Source organism: Lithobates pipiens, unplaced genomic scaffold, assembly GCF_037356315.1.
Source record: "Lithobates pipiens isolate NorthernLeopardFrog02 unplaced genomic scaffold, aLitPip1_a1.2 Scaffold_10, whole genome shotgun sequence".
NCBI lineage: Eukaryota > Metazoa > Chordata > Amphibia > Anura > Ranidae > Lithobates > Lithobates pipiens.
In genome coordinates this window covers 184323537-184344340 of record NW_027507686.1, presented here as the reverse complement: position 1 = coordinate 184344340, position 20804 = coordinate 184323537, and the positions used below count along the sequence as shown (strand labels likewise).

The window sequence follows — 20804 nt, the reverse complement described above, 5'->3', positions numbered from 1 at the left end:
TTGTTGTCGTAATGTCCGACCGTGTGTACACGGCATAAGCGTTTTCAGAAGCATGCCAGCCTCCAGGTTTCCTGTACAAATACCCACTGTTTTTTCAAAGAAATTTCTTCCTAAAATCCTAAAAAGACAAAAACTAGGGTGGTCAGCATGCATAAGTCCCCAGACTTGCACACACAAACACTCTGCCTCACTCCGTAAGGTATGGGACGCTGCATTTTTGAAATGCAAAGCTAGATGCCACTTGTGTACAATACATCTGGGGCTCCTGGGATACTAAGGAGAAGCGTCTGAAAATTAAATGTCTATGCAGACATGTTGAGATTACCTTTTTATAGTTCTTGACAAGTTTTAAAGTGCTTCTCCTTACAAATACATTTTTTTTTTTAATGAACTGCTGATCCTGTCCAAAGTTTAACACCTATGCAACATTCTGCAACTGGCAAGCACCTTTAAACTTGAGTTTTTTGTTACCGACGTCAATGAAAGAAAGTGCATGTTCCCTGGAGCCTATGTGCCCGCTGGCTTATGACAGGGCTGACAGGATGACAATTTCTACAATAATATTTCCTAGGCTGACATACATACATATATTTATATACTCGCTGAATTAAAAGTACAAAGACCTTTCACAGAAACACCTACATTTTTAATTTCATCTTATTTATTTTTTTCCATAAATATTTTTATTGAAAATAAGGAAATCCAGTATAATGGATTATGTTACAGAAACAGGTAGCATCAAATAAATCGAACATAAATTTCCTATATAGATCACATTGCAAGACAATTGAGCATAGTAGAGGTTTAGCGTTATAAACAGAAGAACGTTTGTATCAAGTCTAATAAGAGCTGGTTGATTTAAAACAAATTTTAGCGAATTGCTGTGGCTGCCAAATTGAAATTGCCCCTGAAGTCACCAAAGGTAATGCAGGGACTACTTCTGGAAACCGGAGCAGCGCCGCAAAGTCGGCGTCGGCCTGATTTGGACAGTGCCATTGCCGGCAATAGGCTGCAATTCGACATGTCAAATCGCCCTGATGTGAATAGGGTCTTAAAAGGCATTTGGAGCGGGGTGGGGGTTTTGCTGTGTACCTTGTGGGTATTCAACTGTGACATGCAAGTTTTTGTCCAGTCACAGCCTCCATTAAAAACTGGAAAAGGATGGGGATCAATAACAGATTACATAAAAAAATAAATGTATGCTGCTAAATCAAACATCGACAAAGTCATCAACTGTATCCAATAGAGGTTTGTGCATGCATACACCATTATATACTTTGGTCCTTACCTACCTTGGTCATACCCCGACACAAGCTGAACAACACCCCCCCCCCCCCCCCCCCAAAAAAAAACGATTTCTCCATCCACCCTGCAGCTATTGTACTAGGACAGCCGGCTGTGACAGCTGTCAAAAAACACAAAAAACAGAACTAGGGCTGCAACTAACGATTATTTTCATAATCGATTAGTTGGCCGATTATTGTTTCGATTAATCGGTTAATAACCTTAATAAAAAAAATAAAATAAAAAAAAAAGTGGATCAAATTGACATTCATTTTCAACCACAGTCACAGGAAAATTTGGAAATAGAAAATTTCTTAGTCAAAAGGAATTTTTTTCTTTCATTCAGCAAATGTACAAAGATTTTTCATCTGAATATTCTCATCTGAAAATTGATCCATGTGGCCAGCATAAGGCTCGGTACACACCTATGCAGTTTGCTTTTGATCGGTTTCTGCAGTGCTTTTTACTGTGCGTTTATTATTTTTGCGCACGTGATTTTACTGCAATTTGCATTTTTTTGGGCAGATTAAAAAACACAAATTGCTGCAAAAATGCATTACATGCTTTTCTGCATCTTCTCCAGTAAAGTATATTGAACCAATAAAGCACCATTTTGCGTTAAAAGTCCCTGACCCTTTCAGATGTGAACGTGTCCCATAGGAAACCATGTAAATGAACTGTAGTGCATTTCTGCAAAAAGCACCATAAAAAAAGCATAGATATGAACCAAAATCTAAGACGTTTAGTAACATAATGGGGTTAAAAAAACAAAAATTAGCCCTTTATAGTAGAAAAAAAAAGCAGATAATCACTACTGTAAGGGGTTAATTTTTTTACTGTAGAACAGTGAAAGTAATATTTACAGTAACGATTTGCTCTTTTTGTACTATAAAGGGCAAATTTTTTTTTTAACCCATTATGTTACTGGCCGATCAATTACTATTTTCATAATCGATTAGTTGTTTCAGCCCTAAACAGAACAGCGCCTGAATCGGATTTGATGTTTTTCGACTGACAATTCTCCACCTGGCTTCTTCAATTTTTTATTTAAAGAATGTCTAGCAGGAGTGTGCCCACCCATGGACCAAACTTTGGCTGGCTCATTACAAACTGGTCAAAATTGGTTCCATGTGTGTTCAGCTTTAAAAAAAAAAAAAAAATTATATATATATATATATATATAACAAATATCCCAAAACTAACTTCTTGCGACTTTATCAAAGCTACATTTTGAAGCTAAGCACCTGGACATCTAATCAAGTTATTTGTCCTTTTGTACCCACTCAGGTACATAGTTAGTCTGGTTGAAGAAAGACACAAGTCTGTCTAGTTTAACCAATAAAAGGGGGAAAAAAATATCAATTATACAATCCTGTATACATAATCCTATATACACACACACACACATGTGATCCAGAGGAAGGCAAAGAAAAAACAGCACAGCAAAGGTATTATTATTATTATTGGTACTTATATAGTGCCATCACTTTACATATACATTATACATGCACATCAGTTATGACTCCATATGTGGATGAGCTCAGGCTACTGACAGCAATCTCACGAGCTCTCATTTCTATGGAATGGCCTAACCCAGATGTTCCCATATTCCCTGGACTGGAAGATGCCAATCGGCATCTACCAGGAGAACAGAGCAGCAACCCAGTCAGCCTCTAGGGCAAGTCAAAACCAAAAGCAAATAACTGGTTGATTTTATTGAATTCCTTTTTACAAAATATTCAAGCCTCAGTTTTCCACTCCATGGCAGTAAAACCCAAGCCGGAAATGCAATGCCATCACAGCAAGATGAGCCAACGTGCACATTGCATAACACGTATGCGCTACAAGCCCCAACCTGCGGGCTGGTATTGCAGATGTTCTAACTCCACTTACAAAAAGGTATGGCAGAGCCGACATTTACTGCTAAAAAAAACCCCGTAGGGAACCTTTCCATGTTTTGGCAGAGCCAACATTAACTAGTTAACCTTCAGCAAATAACTCTTCACAGGACTATGAAAAAAGGAGAGATCAGCCAGCTGCAGCTTACATACTATAGCTTTAAAAAAAAAAAAAAAAAAAAAAAAAAACAAACACAAAACTGAACAAAAATCGGACAACTCATACCTTAAGACTCTGCCCACTGCCTGCAGGACCATCTTGCAACTAAATCCAGATTTTGGGCTGCCCGTTAGCAGGGTCCTGTCTGGAGAGAGTGGAGTGGGGTCTCCCAGCATTCTCACATAATAGACAGACAGCACAGTGACAGGACTTGCTCCAAAACTTCCCAGCACATACAGTAAAAGGAGGGGGGAAACCAAGCCCTCCCAGGCCCTCCTCCAATGGTAGAGCAAGGAGGGAAAAGGGAGGGAGGCAAGGAGGAAAACAAACAGTCTGAAAGGTCTTATTCATAGAGAGGAGGAGAGCAGTCACATCCAAGATCCCCCCTTCTCCCAAATACCAGCGCTACAAGATAGCACGGCTCTCATCCATCCCCGGGTGACATGTCTGCTGAACACCTAACTATCCCAACCTGCAGCAGAAAAAACAAACATTTCTATTACTTCTCCAGCGCTCTTACTTTTACCCTTATACGCCAAAATCAAAAGATCTGGCTGAATGTGAAATCAAGTTCGTCTAATTAGCTTAGCTGACTTTTACATAATCATGACAGTGTGCAGCTTAACAAAAGCAGACTGATGGGCAGATATGAATATTGGAGGCTGCAGTCTCCCTTATAATCTATCAGATGAGGACTAATCGGCAACACATTATCTCACCTATACACCCCCTTCCAATCAAAGTGTACACAGATTGACTTTCTTAGTTGAAGTTCCAATATCTATTCTGCGCTTCAAACAGACGTGGACAAATTTATTGGAACTCTTACATAAAAATTTATGAGCATTCATGCCAATTACTTTGGTCAGTTTCAAGTAATTTCACAGAACAGCGAGTTCCTTTTTTTTCCCTTCACATTTATAAGTTTAAAGGCCAAACATTGCTATTCCTCCTCCTGTCTATCCTTCAGGTTGTTCTTTGGAATGTTCTTTATTAAACATACAATAAAAGGATGCAGGCAGACTCTCACTAGCATGATGGCATTCAAAGCATTTACAAAGACAAAGCAAACGGTGATACTAGCGCCTCTCCTGCTGCAAACAAAGTATATACAGCTAGAGCAAAACACATAATGCACATATAAGCACCATCTAGCACAGGGGTGCCCAACCAGTGGCCTGCGACCTCCTGCTCTGGGATGGTGGGTTGGCAGGCCCAGATTGTGGGTTGCCGACCTGCCATCCCAGAGCATCAGTGTTGTCAATTAAGCTGGCGGTAGAGAAAGCAAGTGGCTACAGAGCTGCATAAACCGATACTTCCTGTATAGCTCCGCCTCCAGTCATAGGCGGAGCGATACCAAATGCACTCTGCCTGGGACAGCAACAGCCGGCGATACCTGAATGGAAGACTGTTATTAAAGGTAAGTTTATTACTAAAATCACAAAGTATATATGGCCATATCTCTTCTGCAGTGGCTACTGGGCTGCTTTCAAACTGATCCGCAGGTGCAGCGCAGAACTGCGGGTTATCTACACTGAGCCATAGACTTCTGTTATTACCTGCAGGTGTGCTGAGCTTTCAGAAAGTGCACCACACCTGCAGGATATAATAGAAGTCTAAGTGCAGCTAACCCACAGGAAAGCCACAGGTGTACTGCACTGTAAACCTCAGTGTGAAAGCAGCATTAGGCCGGGGTCACACTATACTACACGACAGTAGTACGACTTTCATCCTACTTTGCTCTGCGACACCAATCCTACATTGGTCCTACACCCATTCGACTTTCATGAACAGGATACTACTTTGATCCGACTTTTCAGATAGTTTTGATTGGCCAAAAGACAAGTCGTACTAACACACAATAGCAGGGGGCAGGAAATAACACAATGTCGGATGCCAAAGTCAGATGGTTAGGACAAGGATCCAACTTTGATCCTACTTCAATGATAGTCAATGGGCTGAAGTAGGATCAGAGTCGGAACAAAGTAGTACAGTGAGCATTTTCAAAGTCGGACCGACTTGTCGGACCAGTTAAGACGGCTCCCATAGGGAAACGTTGATTTTCACACGTCATGCGACATGAGCTCCCAATGTCGGAGCGTGTGTCGTACCAGTGTGAACCCGGCCTTAGGCCCCTTTGGCATGATCGGTCCAACCCAATCGGACCCTCCTTTCACCTCTATTGAGCCACAGACGTAAGCTTACCGACTCCTATTGACCCAAGCGAGCATACGCTCCAAAGGTCAGATTTTTTCATCCTGCATGGTTCGTTTTTGGGGAGTGTGACCTGTTCTGTGATTATTGGCTTTGTGTTCAACTTGGCTTGAGAAGTGATTTTCAGCGTTGAGTTTCAAGTTTTAACACTTTCCGGCTGGAGCGCCCTTCAGTGGTATGACATTAAAGCACATCTAACCTTTGGAGCGTATGCTCGCTTGGGTCAATAGGAGTTGGTAAGCTTACATCTGTCTTGGGTGGCGGTGTTGGCACCAGGGTGTTTATATTCAATATCCCTATGGATTGAAGGACATTTTCATCTCTTACCTTGCACTAAGGGGGATTTCATTCGGCTTTCCACGAAAGGACTTTGTTTTCACATACATGTTTATATTACAATTGCACTAATCATATTTTGATGTTGTTAATTAAATTGGCAAAACACATAAGTCACATTTGTGACACTTTGCACATAACTGTTTTTAGGAGCCGCCAGTAACGGCATACTAGCTGAAGCAATGGCATGGACGTGCCGTTGCTTCAGTGCGCATGTGCCAATGACGTCGGCACATGCTGATACAGGGGATCTCTGTAAACATTGGAGGTTTAGGAGATATCAGGGGTAGGTACAGATAAGCCTTATTTTAGGTTTACCTGTAGTCAAAAGTGGTTGTAAAGGGTTTACAACCACTTTAACAATGTTCTTTATTTTATCAACCAATAATTATCTGATCCACGCATTAATTTCAACTACCTAAGAAAGCAAAGGGGCAGGAGGAGATCAGACAGGAGATCTTACACCAAAGCAGTGGTGGGTATTTGTATTAGAGAGGTACCACGGAAATAAAACCGATCTTTATTTTCAGTCTTCTGCTACACAAAAACTTTTTTGTTTTTAAATCCTACAAGGCAATGTCATAGTATGCAAAGCCCTCCAGCGACTTGCTGTCACCGCTGAAGGTGCTTCCATCTTCACCCGGTCTTCATTCCGGGTTTGCAGATTCCAGCTGTGTGAGTGGCCAGATCCGCGATGACGTCACTCCCACAAACGTGCGCATGAGCCACTGTTCACGGCACAGGACTCTGAAGGGACAGTATGCCATTCCATCAGAGTGCACGGTGATGTCACCGGCTGTATCAAAATTAAAGCGGGAGTCCGCCGGGACTCCGCGTTTTTTATTTTTTTTTAAAAGCCAGCAGCTACAAATACTGCAGCTGCTGACTTTTAAAATAGTGACACTTACCTGTCCAGCGCGCCCGCGATGTCGGCACCCGAAGCCGATCTGTAGATCGTATCTCGGGTGCTGCCGCCGCCATCTTGGGTATGGGAATCAGGAAATGGAGCCTTTCGGCTTCATTTCCCGGTTCCCTACTGCGCATGCGCGAGCCGCGCTGCGCAATAAGGACGCTCCCCGCTGCCTCTGGGATCTGTGTGTTTTCCCAGCAGGCAGCGGGGCACTTGCGGGAAGGGGCAGGCACTTGCGGAAAGGGGCATAATATACACCCCTTTCCGCAGAGAGCTATCCCGGAAGTAGGTACAGTTACCTGTACTGTACAGGTATCTTCACCCCCCTCCCCCCTGAAAGGTGCCAATTGTGGCGCCGGAGGGGGGGAGGGTTCCGATGAGCGGAGGTCCACTTTAGGGTGGACCTCCGCTTTAAATATCTCCTAAACGGTGCACATTTAGGAGCTATATAATGTACCTACAGGTAAGCCTTACTATAGGCTTGCCTATAGGTAAAAGTCATGTATGGAAGTTTACTCCCACTTTAAGTGAACACAGAGTAACCCAATTTCAGTTTCTAAGGCTTTTACATATGAAACTCAACTGCATTGGCCTCAGTGTTGCCCATTACAGGATTCCCGAGTTCATACTCCTATACTAACATGAAAGGGAATATTGTATTTTCTACCATAGCCAAACATTTCTTTCAGGACGCAGATGTGATCATAAAGGCTGCTTTGGCCACTTCTCTCCCAATCAACATTGATTACTTGTAATCCTCATGTTGCCAACATTAGTAAATAGGCAGGAAAGCATATCAGGTTTACTTTTTTTTTTTACTTTTACACATTTCTATAATTACTTTCTGGTTTCTTGCCTGGGTAAATGATGTCATAAACCCCAGGAGGAAGGGGAGGGAGGGTTTTTCCAGCTAAGCACACTTTCCTGCTTGCATGCATGAACTAAGGGCAGATGGATTCAAGGAAATGTTACATGAATCATTTGCCCTTACTAAAAATGGCTACAGCCCAAATGTGAGGGGGTATTTTTCAAAAGGATTTCTCAACAAAATAAAACATGGCAGACATAGATGGATGGGGGAGTTTTTGTGGTGCTCAGATGCAGTGAAGATCTGCTTTAAATAGGCAAATAACAGGCCCAGTGATACAATGACCCCAGACATGTTCTCACTGTGTGCCATAACAAAATTTTAGAGAAAGGCTCATGTGAACGATATCTAAATGTCGTCCAAATATAGACCCCCTGAAGCCTGCACCCGTTTAGGTAAGAAGCCCTTTTGTTCTAAATGGCAGCAATAGACAACTGACTGGATGTGAAGTTATCACTTCAGACTTCCGAAGAAAAGCAACGATACAGGCTTCTAGATATCACACAGAAAACATACTGCAAATAGGGCAACCGACAAGAATGTCTTCAGCTACTTATTAGCTATATGTCCACTGAAGTACCCACCATCTGACCACTGGGGGATACTACAGGTGAAAGATTGAGGTGCAAAAACACTTGCATAGAGAACTGCTGCACCTGCAGGGTTCTAATGAGAAAAGCCTCAGAGTCTGCATCCCTGTAGATGCGATTTCCCTTTGGGAGCACCTCACCATTTGCATAGGATGCCAAAAATCTGACTTGTATCTTAGTGCAGACTTCTGGGAAAACCAATGAGCCAATCACACAAGCAGGAAATGACATATCTTGGGGGCGTTCTGTGCACCACCTGTGTACAGAATGCCTCCATATAGCCATATTGCATTGGCTTTTACAGAAAATGTAAATGCTGCAGATTGAAAAGGTCACAATTGTATACACTTTTTTTTTTATTTATTTTTCTCAGTTTCTCTTTCTTTTTTTTTTTACCATGAAAGTGGAGTTACCCTTTAAGACTGCCCAAGTGGCAGCCACTCCAATGGGAAAACAATAGAGGGCCACCAAGGAAGAAAATCAGCCTGTTAATGTTTCCTTGGGAAAGCTCAGGCAGGTCATATATCAACCATATGAATATTCAGCCATCTGTGGAGACCTAGAACTCAATTCCATATCAAACGCAAAACCAGCCAAGCAATTAGCATTAACAGTAGGAGGTCTGCAATGGCTTAATCTCTCCATTATTCTTTTATTATACTTTTCCTGTAAAAAGGTAGAGTATGAACAAAACACTTTAAAGCAGGACTCCAGTGCCAGCCGGGTCTTCGCTCTCCTTCTGTCCTCCGGCTCCTGCACAGAATGGAGAGGACATACTGAATTTGGTGCTGCCATAATGCCACTTTGCAGAAGTGACACCATTCGATCCCATTCACACTTGTGAATAGGGTGGTTTGCAATTAGATGCAGGAGACCTAGTAGGGGTGCCCCTGCATTTAGCTTCAGCCAGGAAGCCCCATTGAAAACAATGGCTTCATCGGCAATTACATGCAGGAGGCTGCGAACATCTGCTGAAGTGGTCAGCCTCTGATTGCTTTCAATGGGGCTTCCTAACCGCAGCTTATTGTGGGGGAACCCCCACTAAGTCTCCTGCATATAATCGCAAGTGGCTCCATTTACAAGCTTGATTGGGGCCTTATGAACTACCTACTTTCACGCGGCCGTTCCATTTGTCCGTTTTTCATCCATCCATTGAAGGACATCAATGCATCTCTAAGGAAAAACGGATGTTGACGGATGTGGATGTAAACGGATCAACCATTTACATAATGCATTAATTGTCCATTTTGCATTAGACAACAGATGGATGAAAAACTACCAAAGGGAACACTCGTGTTAAAAGGGGGCCTAAATCTGTCTCATGTTTCAGAAAACCAAACCAGGCAGTGGAGCTATTTACATCTTCCACAGGACATTTTAACGATAGCATCAAAAAAAAAAAAAACGGCGCAAATAATTATTGAATCCCACTGAATATGCTTAATTATATATAAAAAATAAATAAAATAAAATTCATCTGTGAATTAAATTTGATGGTAAAATGTCTTAAGTACAAAATCTTGTGTAAAAAGCTCAACCAGCCTGTTTATGCCATACACAAGACATGGAAATAGGTAACAAACGCTAACTGGTTGCTATGAGCAACTGCCCTGGTTCTCTTTTATGAAGCTCTGCCGACTTCTTCTTAAGGGTACAATCTCCAGGCTACCATCCCGATATTTTCTTTGCAACCTAGTAAGCAACTGGCAACAGGTCAGACAACCCTTGTAAGTAAAACGCTCCTTATCCTACCTGCCGGGTTCATACAAGTGACTTACTCAGTGGGAAAGCTAGCAGGAGAATTGACAGTCCTGGAGCCTGCACCTTTAAAAGTCATTTCAGTAATGGCTGCGCCCATACTGAGAGGTTCTGGGTATTGATACAAGCATGCACAAACATAAAAGCCCAGCTTTGTGTCACAGGCAGAGGAAAACACTTTCCGATCTAATACTGTACTAGCACTGCTTTATAAATCAAACATATGGTGTTATGCTGGCCATACACTATACGAAAAATAGGCCAAACCCAATTTCGAAAAACGAATGTTCGGTCGCGAGCGCAAATGATGGTGCAATCATGTAAATCATGTAATGACCGATAAATCGTTTAGTGAACATACATACATTTTACGTTCCTTTCTTTACATATACTTAGTGCAGACAGGTCGGACGGGAAACACATTCATTTCAATCTATCGTTCGTTTGGCAGAAAATTTCCAAACTTGCCCTTCGTTTTTTCGGCTCAAAAACGTCCAAACGATTATCGATTTTGTGCCCATTAACCAGCCAAAAAAACAAATGGTCTAATGACCGAATTTCGACTGATTTTTTACTATAGTGTATGGCCAGCATTAGAAACCAGCACTATTTCCACGGCATATTATTGTCTTATAAAGATCTGAGTCCAGATGCATAATGTCACAAGGTGTGGGGATTTATCTAGAGGTTTCATCCATATGTTCTGGGGATGCCCTAAGGCATTTGCTGCGATTCTGCCCATTACTTCAAAACACTGCTAAAATGACAAAATCGCACAAATGCGAATTTCAGATGCCATTAATTTTAATGGCACCTAAAAACACGGTTTGGTCCTGTCGCGGTTGTCGCACGATAAATCGTGCTGCAATTGTGGCAAACCGTATTGTGCAAAGTTTGTCACCCGAAATAAGCTCTTAACCTTTTTTTTGGGCAACAAGCTTCACACAATGTGGTTTGCTGCGATTGCAGCACGACAACTGCAGCAGAACCGCACCTTCTTTTTAGGTGCCATTAAAAGGAATGGCATCTGAAATTCATGTTGTGCAATTTGTCATTTTAGCAGAGAGTTTTGAAGCCGTGGGCAGAATCAGTGATTCTAAATGCCCAGGTGTGAATGAATATAGATATTAAGAGGATTTGGTGGATACATTAAGCTTGGTATTTTGGAGTAACTCTAAGCAGATCCTAACTATGTGTGTTGGGGTATATGGATCAAGTAGCACCCCCTTATAACACAGGTAGCAGTACTGTGGTGTCTCTATTAAGCTAGAAAGTTAACAGCCAAGAAATGGATGGTCTCTCTGCGGTTCTCTGACACATATTGGTGGAGAGTGGTTAATAGTACGCTAATAAAAGAAAAATACGCTCAGATAAGGAAGGGGTGTGTGGGTACATATGAAAAATAAAAAATAAAAAAAAATAAAAAAGGTATGGAAACCATGGGTGGGTACTCCTAGGCTGGCACTTGGATTTGGGATTTTTAGAGAATTTATTTTTTTGTTGTTTTGATGAAAAATTGGAAAGAAGTATCTAATAGTTTTGGGACAGGAGGGTGGTATGTGAAACTGATGATGTGTATTATAATGCAATTATCCTTTTTTATTAAACAAATTTTCTATTATACATTATATAAAAAATAGAAAATTTGTTTAATAAAAAATTTTGAATAAAAAAAACAAACACACTAACACTATATTAATATAGGACTCTGGGGTAGGCAATAATAAGCCAATTAAGAGAATTTGGCAACTGACAGGGTAGAACTGCAGCCAAAAGTGATACAAGTATTATTTAAACGAAATCTCCAATGTTTACAGGAGCTGCTATTAAGTGCTTAAGGTACTTGAGATAATTTGCCATTATTCAGGAACGCAGAATTTTGGGAAGTCATTAAATGGAGGACCTTTATTGCAGACAAAAAAAATAAAATCCAAACAATAGACAATGTTTAAGGGAGAGGTTCATAAGCCCCCCCCCCCCTCCCCGAGGTAGTACCGCACCAATGCAGAACACGCCTCACTGATTACAGTATTTGGGCTTAGTGATAACCTGAGGGAGGTTTATCAGCAAGTAACTGATAGTAACAGGTCCTATTTCCACCAAAGTGACCCATACAGGGGGTGGCCTAGCTCATTACAAATGGACCAAAATGTGTTCCTGCAGAATTTTCCCTAGCACAACAAAAAGCACTCTGGAATGAACGATGCACTGGGGGCGCTAATGGATGCACTACCATCTCCATTACCGCAACACAGTGGCATTAATATGCCCTGAGAGAGGATTTGCAGACGGTTACATGTATATTTGCCACTCCCAAGTTCAATCCTAGGCAGACAAGTCCTGGTTCTCACTGGTGCAATGCGAGAAACCCTGCGATTCCTTTGCGGGTTCCAGCACCGCACACTCATTTACACTGACATCCGCTGGGGGTGTCCATGTACAGTTAATGACACCCCCCAATTCGGTTCGCAGATCACATTGCAAACTATGAAATAGTACAGGAATCTGATCACATGTGAACACTCGTGCGGTCCGATGGGACCAAAAAAAGGTCCTGCACCATTTTGGTGTGAATGCGATTTAGACTACAGTTTGTATGGCTGAATTTGCATCGCACAGACATTGCATGTGATGTGCACAGCGATGCGGTGCAAATCAAATGTGAGGTCTGTGTTCGCACCAGTGTGAACCCAGCATGACAAGTTAAGCCTCCCTCGCATGAGCAGAGCAATACATACATGTGTGCGAATTGGCGTCTTCAGGTGTTCCATGCAGTAGCCTGCATTAATGACAGGCAGAAAGCGGTATGTCTCTCCAAGCAAATCCCCGACTGTACATCTGTGCAGGACCGATGCACGGATCGGAATGCAGTCTGTCTGTTCTGATCTGTTGGTCCTGCATGGATGTACAGTTGTGGATGTGGTGCTTGGAGATATACAGTTTGCAGCAGCCTAACTGTAATCAATGTGAACAAGATGCCTGCATGAATACCTGTGCATCCTGCATGGGTGAAGATGGCCCTTCACACAAGTGTATAGATTGATATGCCCGTGTGACTGAGGCCTTATTTACACTTGTACAGCTCTAAAGTCACACAACTTTGGCATGCAACTTGGATACAACTGTGTGGATTGATGTGACTTCGATGCGACTTTGGCTTTGACCAATGGATACCTTTGACAGGTACCCTTTCCTCACTTCTGGGAGACTGGGCCGTGGCGAAGTACATCAGCAGCTCGGTCCCTCTCCTCCTCCCTTTCTGCCAGGCCAGTGAGAGCGCAGCGTGCTTCGTGCATGCGCAGTAGGGACCTGGCCATGAAGTCAAAAGCCTACGCTGGCGGGTTCCCTTACCTGCATTGGCGGCGGTAGCGCCCGACCAGCCAATGGAAAAATCAGCTGCAGTGCCAACATCGCTGGACTACAGGATAGACAATTGTCCTAATGTTAAAAGTCAGCAGCTACTGTATGTGCAGCTGCTGACTTAATTTTTATAGGGGCGGGCAGGCAGACCTCCGCTTTAAAGGGGTTGTAAACCATCGTGGTTTTTCCCCTCAATGCACTGAGGTGAAAAACCTCTTGCAGTGCAGCAGCCCCCCAGTGCCCTCGTTTTACTTACCTGGACCCTCTCTCTCTCACACCAAGGATGAGTACACCAGCTCTAGCCGGTGTCTCGTGTCCTGATTGGCTAGATTTATAGCACTGCAACCATTGGCTCCTGCTGCTGTCAACCAATCCAATGACACGGGCGCCAAGGGCAAGCCAAGTCCTGTTGTCTGTGCCAATAAAAGCAGCAGCAGGACACTGGAGCGCGCCCTCACGGGTGTACTGAGTGAGAGCGCTTCTCCAACAGGAGGAGAGGAGGTGCCAGGAGCGGCACTGAGGGACCCAAGAAGAGGAGGATCAAGGCCACTCTGTGCAAAACCTGTGCAGAGGTGGCAAGTATGACATGTCTGTTTTTTTTAAACCACAAACCTTTACAACCCCTTTAAGTAAAGAAATAATAATTCTGTTACATCCAAGCACATAGAACCCCCCCAACCCCTACATATACGCACGTAAAAATGTAAACGCATGCATTGGGGCGCATACGCATGAAAACACTGCATTGCGATACACTTTACATATTGCCATGTGCAAACCAGCTCCTAACTTTTTTAGCTGGCTCCTAGATTCAAAGCAAACGGACCCGGCCCTTCCTTAGTGCAGGTGCATTATGGTGACCTGTATAATGAATGGTACCGCAACACACATACAGCACATTACCACAACACGCATGTGTGAACCAGCAGAACTTCTCCTTACTATTATTATGCATTTCCTTGTCGTGCAGCCAGAATGATATCTCAGATCTCTGTAGAATGGTCACAGTTGTCTTCCCAGGATTCCAGTCACAAGACTCAAATCTGTTTCCTAAACGACAGTCTAATTTGCACCAGACTCAGAATCATGCTTGTAAAGGGTCAGATAAGCCCCTTCAAAAGCATAAAGCCCTGGTTTTGGAAGGCGAAATAATCATATTCACAGCAACTCCTATACAAAGTTGAGATGGTTTTCTACCAAGAAGTAGGTGGACATTTCCCCCCCAGCCATCCTTGACAGCATAAAGGATTTGCAAGCCTCTACTCTACGATAAACAGTGCAAAACAGAGTGTAAAAGCAAAAAAGGTTTTGAAGGAAGGAAGGAAGTGTTCTACATGGTGGAAGAAATGCTAAGCGCATAATAAACACTGTGGACGTGGGATGTGGTCACTGCTTACCGCACATCTTGTAGTGCCTTCTCTAATTAGGACTAAGCTGAAGACACCTGCTAGAAGATAAAGCAAATACCAGAAGGCACACAAGCCCCATACACACTATCAGATTTTCTGCTGATATTTTCCTTCAGATTTACCAAAACCATGTAGTAGAAGGGCCTGCCTGATTGCTTACACATTGAAACTCCTAAGGTTTGACCTCATATTATATGGTTTTGGTAAATCTGAAGGAAAAACTGATAGTGTGTATGGAGCTTTAGGAATCACCTCCTGAAACCCAACACTTGCAACACATCACAGAAGGAAAATGTTGAGGTAGCACAGGGCCGGATGCAGGTGCACCAATTACAATGTGCAATACCTTATAATGAATCACTTGTTTATAAGGGTCACAAGCAGGCGTCTTATGTTCATGGACTCTATGTATGTAGGCATTCTGGGTGTATAACCCCTATGTATCATATACTGGTGTTTTCATGTGGCACAGATGCAGTAAACCGTTCCCGCTGACTGCGGCCTATCAAAGTCTTTGACATGCTGAAATACGCTGACGCTGGACACTGTACTAAGTGGTACTTACATGTAGGGTAGGGTTGGACTGATATCGGTATAGGTGCCGATATGAAGCATTTGCGCGAGTACTCGTCCAAATGATCCGAATCATTTGTGCTGGGATTTGAGCCCATACAAAATTAATGAGCTCAAATTGCACATCAAATAAACGCATGCAATTTGAACAGGAATGTTTCCTGTCTGAATCGCATGCGGTTCCCCCTACTGCTCCCGTGTGAACCCAGGCTTGTCATAGTGACTTTAGCCTGGGTTCACACAAGAGCGGGTGTGTATGTTTGGGACACACGTATTCTGCTTTCCAGGTATATTTCCCTGAATGAATAGCTAAATGCAAGTCCCACTCCGTATGGTGTCCAATCACAATGTATTTCAGCCTGTCATTGACTCTGATAGGCTGTAGGAAGTGGGGCTGCACAATGCACCTGTTCTGACACACACTGGGGTTAATTTCCAAAAAATGGAGCGTGCAAAATCTGGTGCAGCTCTGCATAGAAACTCATCCACTTCCAGGTTTTTCTTTCAAAGCTTATTTGAACAAGCTGTAGTTAGAAGATGATTGGCTACCAGGCACTGCTCCAGTTTTAGTAAATCTCAGTGTCAAATGTGTCACACATACAGGGATATACATACTGACATATAATCACACACATAGGTTAGACTTGATGGACTTGTCTTTTTTCAACCTCACCTACTATGTAACTATAAAATGCCTAGTGTGCATGGGGCCTTAAATTATACCTAAACCCAATCATTTACACAAGAGGTCACAGAAATGCACATTACATGTGCTCATTGTGCTGTGGTGTCATTCAATTTAAACAGCATCCCAATGCACCTACAAAAGCATGTTCTACACTGTAACAGAGGAGGATTTACAAAAACGGGAGATTGGTTTCTCTGCAGGGCTGCACAAGATTTAGCAATCGGCTGCCAATTTATTATTATTTTTTTGGCGAAGCTTAATTGAACAGGCTGAAGTTAGAAGCCGATTGGCTACCATGCAAAGCTGTACCAGATTTCACATGCTCCAGATTTAGTAAATTGATCCCAGAGTGTCCAGTGGGTAGTGCTATGCTAAAATGAAATGCAAACGGCACCTACTTTGTGCATTGATGCGAGTTGCAGCCCATTTATTTTAAATAGACTGTCTTTTACAATGCATGAAAACACAAGTACTGCCGGCACAAACCATCCATAACATTTCATGTATACACCGCTCCTGCCCATTGAAATCAATGGGGCAGCGCAGCTATACAGCCGGCATTGCGCTGTTGCAGCAGCGCTTTGCGGTGGTTTTAACCCTTTCTCGGCCGCTAGCAGGGGGGAGTAAAAGCGCCCCGCTAGTGGCCGAATAGCGCCATGAAATTGACGGTAAAGCGTCGCTAAAAATAGCTGCGCTTTACCGCCGATACACCCACCACCCCAGTGTGAAAGTAGCCTTAAGGTTTCATGCACACTAAAATAAATAAAAAACACACGCAAATCAGAAACGCTGTCTGAAAATGTCTCAAGATGGGTGGTTTTGTTGCTGCTTTTACCAGTGTTTTAGCAGCAGTTAGGAGCTTTCAGCGTTATTTTTTTTATCCCCACTTGCAAATCGTTCCCAAAACTGCTTTGCTCCTATAAGCTGAAGTTTCAAAAATGCTTCTATGGTCTGGAGAAAAACCCTCTCCATCATTTCAGAGATCACAGGGGTATTATCCAAACCTGAACTCTGCCCTCGCCATCCTTCACTCAAACCTCGTACATACGATTGGATTTTCAGCAGGGGATTGTGTGATGACACACTGCCTAAAAGCCGACTGTTAGTACGCTCCTTCAGATAATTGATGTCCAACTTTCGGCCAACAAATGTTGGATGGCAGGCTACTAAAGTTTCGGTGGACAACGGTCTGTTGTCAGATTTTCCTATTGTATGTACACAAATCCGTCACACAAAAGTCCAAAGTAAAAACACGCATGATTGAAATCAATACTCACCAAACACGACATTAGCAGAAGGTGCCCAAAGGGTGGCACTCAAGAGCTGAAACTGCATGTAGTACGTCACTACATTCGCATTTGTTGGCAGATAATTATAGGCCAATGCCCTTCGGACAAAAGTCTGACGCTTTGTTGGCCAACAATCCGATCGTGCGTACGAGGCTTTAGAGATAAAGAAATTTCCCCGTAACCTTAGAACGGTCGTCTTGCATATCTTAGTGACAGTTAAAAAAGTCACAGCCAGACACTGGATGAAAAATATTAATCAACATGCAATTTTCCTATGAAAGAATGTATGATCACAAAAATTCCACATGCACTATATTTACAGAATATGGAAACCATGGATGGGAAGTAAATACTATACCAATGTCTTTTGATATGTTATACTGTACTCCTCACATGCTCTATATTATATGATCTGGATTATCTATGTGATGAATACTCTGATGTACAACCCTTCTCTTTCTTTTTGGCATTGTTATTGCCCTTATCCAAGTGTGGGTAAAAACTTGTAAAACTTAATAAAAACATTGGCAAAAAATAAAAATAAAAACCACGCTTCTAGTGTAGAAGTGTGCATGGACCCATAGGATAACACTATTTGCTTCTAGAAGCTGGGATAAAAAAAAAAAAAAAAAGGCTCAAAAACTGCTGATAGGAGCGTTTTTTTTTTTAAGCCTGATTGCATGGATCAATTTGTATGCAATCAGGCAGGCCCTTACACTACATGGGTTTACCCTAAACCAACGGAAATTGAATAAGAAAATTGTATAATTTATGGCCAGCTTTAGACTTCATGGTACATGTTATCACCTACATCCATCTCAGACATGTATAGCGCCCTCACCATGTACACATCATTAGCTCAATTGGGGATTTGTAAACTGTCATTTCCATGTAAAACAAAGCTCCCATGGGCCCTAACACAGTGGTCATCATCCCTGTCCTCAGGGCCCACTAACAGGCCAGGTTTGCAAGATACCTGAAATACATGACAGGTGACATAATTTGCTGCTTAGTGATTGGAGTATTCTAGTCTGCATCTCCCCAAGGTAATACATAAAACCTGGCCTGTTAGTGGGCCCTGAGGACAGGGTAAAGGACCACTGCCCTATCACATCAATTCTTCAATTTACTTGGGACAACGAATCTTACTTGTTGACTTTATAAGAGCCGGTGCGCCTGATGCTCAGGCTAAATTTAAGCAGCTTCACAAACGGCTCCAGATTGAAAGCTCTCTGCTCCCCAGACACTGTCAGATCTTCATTTCAGTGTCAATTATACTTATTACTTCGCTTGATCCTGGGTGGGAGCATTGGGAGTTGGATCTGTTGTACTATACAGGGACTTCTGATGAAAGGCTAAAGCAGCTCAGAGGGGAGTGAGCTGACAACAGAGCACAGTTGTGTGTTTAGAGGCACAGCATGGCACAGTGACGCACACACAGGCAATCCATGGAGAGTGACAGGCCAGGAGGGGGTTAATGGAGAGAGGCAGGAAGCGGGAGGGCGGGGAGGCAATGCCAGGCAGGGAGGGACACACCCCACCTGCTATAAATACTGTGCAGCAAAATATAGCCAGACACAGACCTGGAGGGATGGGAGAATAGCCGCTACTATTCAACACCTTCGCTGCACGGCTGAATCACTGCTCTCCCTGTTGTCAGAAGTCGTTTTCCATGAGATCAGCGATTGGCCTGACTTTATAAAGCTTTTCTCAGCTAAAAATAGCATTAAGTGACAAAGAACGCTTTCTCTAGCTGCAGAGTATTCCTGCTATATAACTTTACAATGCTGCAGAATATTGCACCTTGTGTACAAGCCTTGTCTGTTCACAATACATATGATGGCTCATCCTGGTAATATTTAACCTGTATACACAAATCGGTCTATTATCCCAGCACCACCTGCACTTTATTTACCAATGTCTGAGTTACAAGCGAAGTTCATAACCTTCTCCCTGCAAGGCTGATGTTGGGTTTGGTATGGTTTCTATATTAACATACATTAAAAACAAGGCTATTCAAATTAATGGGCTGCCTAAAAACTCCCAAAAAACAAAAGTTCCCCTTGCCATGCTGCCTGAGTTCACATCACATATATGCGAATTGGAAGCAAGTTTATCCACATCCAATTTGCATGACATGTGAGTGTGACCAGCTCTCAATGGAGCCAGTTCAAAGATGTCCGGAGCGGCCGCGCTCTGGGATAAAAAGGGGTCCTGTGCGTGTTGGGGTCTGGTTCAGGTGCGAATTCAGGCAAAAATTCGGACCTGGTTCACACATGAACCGATAAACGGGGACGCACTGGACCCCAGGCACTAACCCGCGGTCGCACATATGTGAACCCCACCTAAATCTAACTCCAGGGGAAGGGGAATAAGGTGTAATGCTTACCTCTTATCCCTTTAATTAGGGTTGCCGCCTCATCCCTTTAAACCCAAACATATTAATTATACTGGCTCTGTGGCTGATTAAGGTGGTAATTAAACTCACTTGGTGCTTTATCTGCATTCAATTGGCCTCAGAACCTGTCTAATTAATATGAGTTTGTGTTTAAGGCTGGGTTCACACTGAAGCAATGCGGGAACGGCGCGAATCTGAGGCGGGTTCCCGCATCGCATGCCTCCCGCCGGCAGTTCACACTGCCCTATGCGAATTGCTGGGAGTGAAACAGAGTGTCAGTGAAACGTTAATGACACCCCCAGATCAGTTCGCAGATCGCAGTGCGATCTGCAAACTCGGACAGGAATCGGATCGCATGGTGTGAACACCCATGCGATCCAATTCTGCTGCGGACCAAAATAAGGGTCCTGTGCGAGTTTGTGGCGGGTGCGATGCGAATTCAGCCATACTATCTGTATGGCTGAACTCGCATCGCACAGAGATCAGATGTGATTTGCACTGCAGTGCGGTGCGAATCACATCCGGGTCTCCTAGCCGCAGCAGTGTGAACCCAGCCTAAGGCTGGATTCACACCTATGCAGTTTTAGTGCTTTTTGCAGATTTGCACTACAGTCCATTTAACATGGTTTCCTATGGAACACGTTCTGTAGTGCAAATCTGAAAAATAATGCATACAGGGGGTCCTTGAGCTGCGAACGGATTAGGGACTGCCTGTTTGTTCCCAAGTCGGATGCGCATGCGCAGCACAGCGTTTTCTGATGTGCCCGCCGGCGCCACCTGCCGTTTGTAAGTAGGAGTTGTTCGCAAGTCGGAGGTTCGTAACTCGGGGACCCCCTGTAGGTGTGAATCCAGCCTAAAGGGAAAGGGGGCAACTCTAGCTTTAATGCCTGGGAGTTGCCGTGGATTCTTTACCATGTGACTGACTGAGAACCACTGCCTTAGATGACTGAACACAGCTTCACTTTATTTACTAGGCTCTGTAGACACTAAGTGAACAGTCTACTCCTTTAGATCTTGTTTTCACTTGTTTTTGGGGGGCAGTAGATATATGCAGTTCAGCCACTTTTTA

At 43.2% G+C, this 20804-nt stretch overlaps 1 protein-coding gene across 2 annotated transcripts in view; it reads right to left on the bottom strand.

Annotated features, from left to right (window-relative positions):
* The window catches only part of MOB2 (MOB kinase activator 2), an 89530-nt gene that overhangs the window by 45664 nt on the left and 23062 nt on the right, over nucleotides 1-20804 (bottom strand). Inside the window, exon 1 of one of the 2 annotated variants that reach the window (XM_077460536.1) lies at nucleotides 3409-3566. The exons of the other annotated variant lie outside the window; for it this stretch is intronic. Coding sequence (XP_077316662.1) covers nucleotides 3409-3518 — 110 coding nt within the window. The 5' untranslated portion in view covers nucleotides 3519-3566. Of the gene's footprint in view, nucleotides 1-3408; nucleotides 3567-20804 lie in introns of those variants that run through there. 2 annotated transcript variants of the gene reach the window in all.